The following is a 3,186-nucleotide window of genomic DNA, read 5'->3' as shown; positions in this document are numbered from 1 at the left end:
TAATTTTTGGGGGATTATTTTGAGACAGCAGGACGACGGCGATGGATTGTCTGGTTGAGGACGTGAGGCGGCCGCAATGGTTGAAAAAGATTCATGTTACCACATTCTTTATTTTAAATTAAGAAACACAGGAATATTGAGATTGCGGGGTTAAGCTTCGCGATAATATGGAAGAGTTTGCTGCAGACACCCGAAATCATTCTTTGCAATACTTAGAATCTGAAATTATGTCTTTCAAACATCCCAAAACTCACTTCTCCAAAATCAGATTTTATATATGCTCTCTTCAGTTTAAGTTTCTAATAAGAATATCTTTCTGGAATTTCCGTCTATACGGACGTGTAAAACTGAAACATTGATCTCCATTCCACCGATATATGAAAAGCAACATAACCACAAAACATCGATCAAATTGTTCAAACCGAATCATACTAAATCATGTACAAACTTTAGAAAAGCAATCTCAGAAGCACACTTAATTAAACATACCAAATTAATTAAAAGCTAAGTTACGAATCAACTATCAAGTACCAGTAGCACCGCGGTATGTGATTTTCTATTTTCAGAAACTCTCAATACCCTATTACTAGCTTTATATATATTGCGTCCAGAATCATCAAGATTTAAAAAAAAAAAAAAAAAAAACTACAAAGACGGCGTTCTAAACGAGCCTTCATCTAAAGACGACGTTCCAAACGAGCCTTGATCTTCCGGTATCATACTCAACTTTCTGCCATGACTACTAGGACAACCCCTACTGCTTATCTCCTGAACCAATCCACCGCCTTCGCCACCGACGGCAACAACCTTTCTTCTTGATGTACTCACATATTTCTCACCAGAAAACAACAAACGATCCTGCTGATCATCATCCACCCTAGGTCTACCAAAACAACACCCACACTTAATCTCACCACCACCACCATCATGACTGTTTGGAAAAGCGAGACTCGCTTTGACGGCCAACGCCGCCATATCCTCCGCCTGCAGCGGCTGAGCCAACCAACTCACTGGCAGAGCGAAATACAGGTGACCCATCTGAAGCTCGTCATCAACATCAACGGCCGAAACAAATTCATCGAATTCCATGTGATCCGAATGACAAATGAAACAGGCCGGGTTCTGATTCAGTATGTGCGAGACCTTTACCGGGGATGAGTACACTTGAATCGCGCCGTCTAGGAAGATTAGTTTGGCCGTCGCAACCGATTTGTGCTTTCCCATCCGTGATGGAATAGGCACCGTATCATGCAAAACTCCGAATCCGGTGAGACCGTAAATCAATTATTTGGAGAGATAATCGTTTTGTTTTTCCTCTCTCCCCCTTGATGTACACTTATCGAGTTTTCTAAAAATTGTTTGGAGGAGAAGCAGAGATATGAAAGGGAGTATTCATCACTATTCTTAAAAGATTTTTGAACAAGAAAAAGTCTACGTATACGTATCACATTTCAAAGAAAAATAAATAAGTGAAAGGGATATGCTTTTGGAACATCTATTTTCTCAGAATTAAATAATGCGTTGATGTTTTTGCGAATTTTGCGCATATTCATACGAATAGGCCAGTCACATCATACTGCACGACTTTTATTCGTACAAGTGTTACCCTAGCTACCTGATGCACGACAAGAATTAAGAAGTTTTTTTTTTTCGTCTTTGTTATAGAAACTTGTTTTTTTAATTTTTTTTAATTTTATACTAGTATGTAATAACTTGAATTAGAAACTTTTTATTTTTAGTGGCGCTTATTTCGCGGGGTTTTACTACTTCAAATTTTAGTTACATATTGGGGCTTATTCAAAGTATGTTAATTTCGTTGTCTGTTATTTTCTCTCTTCATAATTTTTTGCAGAAAGGGGTCAGACAGGGTGACCCTTTATCCCCTTTTCTATTTATTCTAGCAGCTGAAGGACTGAACTGCATATTCAGGCAAGCAATGTCACAAGGCAGCCTCAAAGGGTTAAAAATATCAGATGATGGATCATGGTTGACCCATCTTCAGTTTGCTGATGACACGTTGGTGTTCTGTGAAGCAAATTTGGATGAAGTGAAAACAATCAAAAGATTCCTTAGAGGGTTTGAAGCAGCTTCAGGATTACGGATCAATTATCAGAAAAGTGTGGCATGTGGAATTTCCTTAGCTGATGGGGAGTTAGAAGAATTTGCCAAAGTCATTGGATGCAAGTCACAACATCTACCAATCAAATGTCTGGGTATGCCACTTGGTGCTAATCCTAGACTTAAATCCACTTGGAAACCAGTTATTGACAAGTTCAGAGCAAGGTTGACCTCATGGAAAAGAAAGGTTTTATCTTTTGATGGTAAGTTAACTCTATTGAAATCAGTGTTGAATAGCCTGCCTATCTACTTCATGTCTTTGTTCAAAGTTCCTGAGGGTGTCGCTAAAATCATGGAGGGGATACAAGCAAAGTTTCTCTGGGGAAATGCTGACCTTAAAAAAAAAATACATATGGTGTGCTGGACCAAAATCAAACAGAGCAAAGAAGTTGGTGGCCTTGGTGTAAGAGGAATAAAAGATATGAATGATGCTTTACTTCTCAAATGGTGGTGGAGGTTTGGAACTGAAAAGGAAGCCTTGTGGAGAAAAGTAATTTGTGCAAAGTACAACTTGGATCTTAACTCCTGGTTCCCTAACATGGAAACAAATAGAATGGTATCTCCTTTATGGAGAGACATTCTTCTGATCAAATGCAGGAATCCATTAGCTTTCAACAAATTCATGGAAAATATCAGATTGAATGTGGGAGATGGAAATTCATTAAAGTTCTGGACTGACCCATGGGTAAATGGGAAATGCCTGTGTTCACTGTATCCAAGAATTTTCAATATTTGTCTCATTAAAGATGAGACAATTGTGATGGTTCTAAGCAGAAAGGAAGAGCAACTTAATTGGGAATTCCAACTCAGGAGAGGAAGATTTCTCAGAGGGGAAATAGAGGACTTCAACTCTATGGTTCTGATGCTGGATGGGCTACAAGTTGTTCTCCATCCTAGATCTGACCATCGTTCATGGATTGCAAGTAAGAGTAAGGCTTTTACAGTTTCTTCAATATATAAGCTTGCCACTGGTCAAGAAAATCTTTCCGATAATTCTGCAAAAAAGGCTTTTCATTTGATTTGGAATAATGTGTCACCTTATAGAGTGCAATGTTTTGGGTGGATGGC

At 38.6% G+C, this 3,186-nt stretch overlaps 1 protein-coding gene across 1 annotated transcript; it reads right to left on the bottom strand.

The window, feature by feature from the left end:
• Window positions 1-493: 493 nt before the first annotated feature.
• Window positions 494-1,399, bottom strand: LOC131308382 (uncharacterized). Its single transcript, XM_058335294.1, has one exon. The coding sequence runs from the start codon at window positions 1,222-1,224 to the stop codon at window positions 646-648; it is 579 nt and encodes a 192-aa protein (XP_058191277.1). The 5' UTR covers window positions 1,225-1,399; the 3' UTR covers window positions 494-645.
• Window positions 1,400-3,186: the final 1,787 nt, after the last annotated feature.

Source organism: Rhododendron vialii, chromosome 11a, assembly GCF_030253575.1.
Source record: "Rhododendron vialii isolate Sample 1 chromosome 11a, ASM3025357v1".
Lineage (NCBI taxonomy): Eukaryota > Viridiplantae > Streptophyta > Magnoliopsida > Ericales > Ericaceae > Rhododendron > Rhododendron vialii.
The sequence above is the reverse complement of the archived record's forward strand: the minus strand, read 5'-3'. Positions and strand labels throughout refer to the sequence as shown.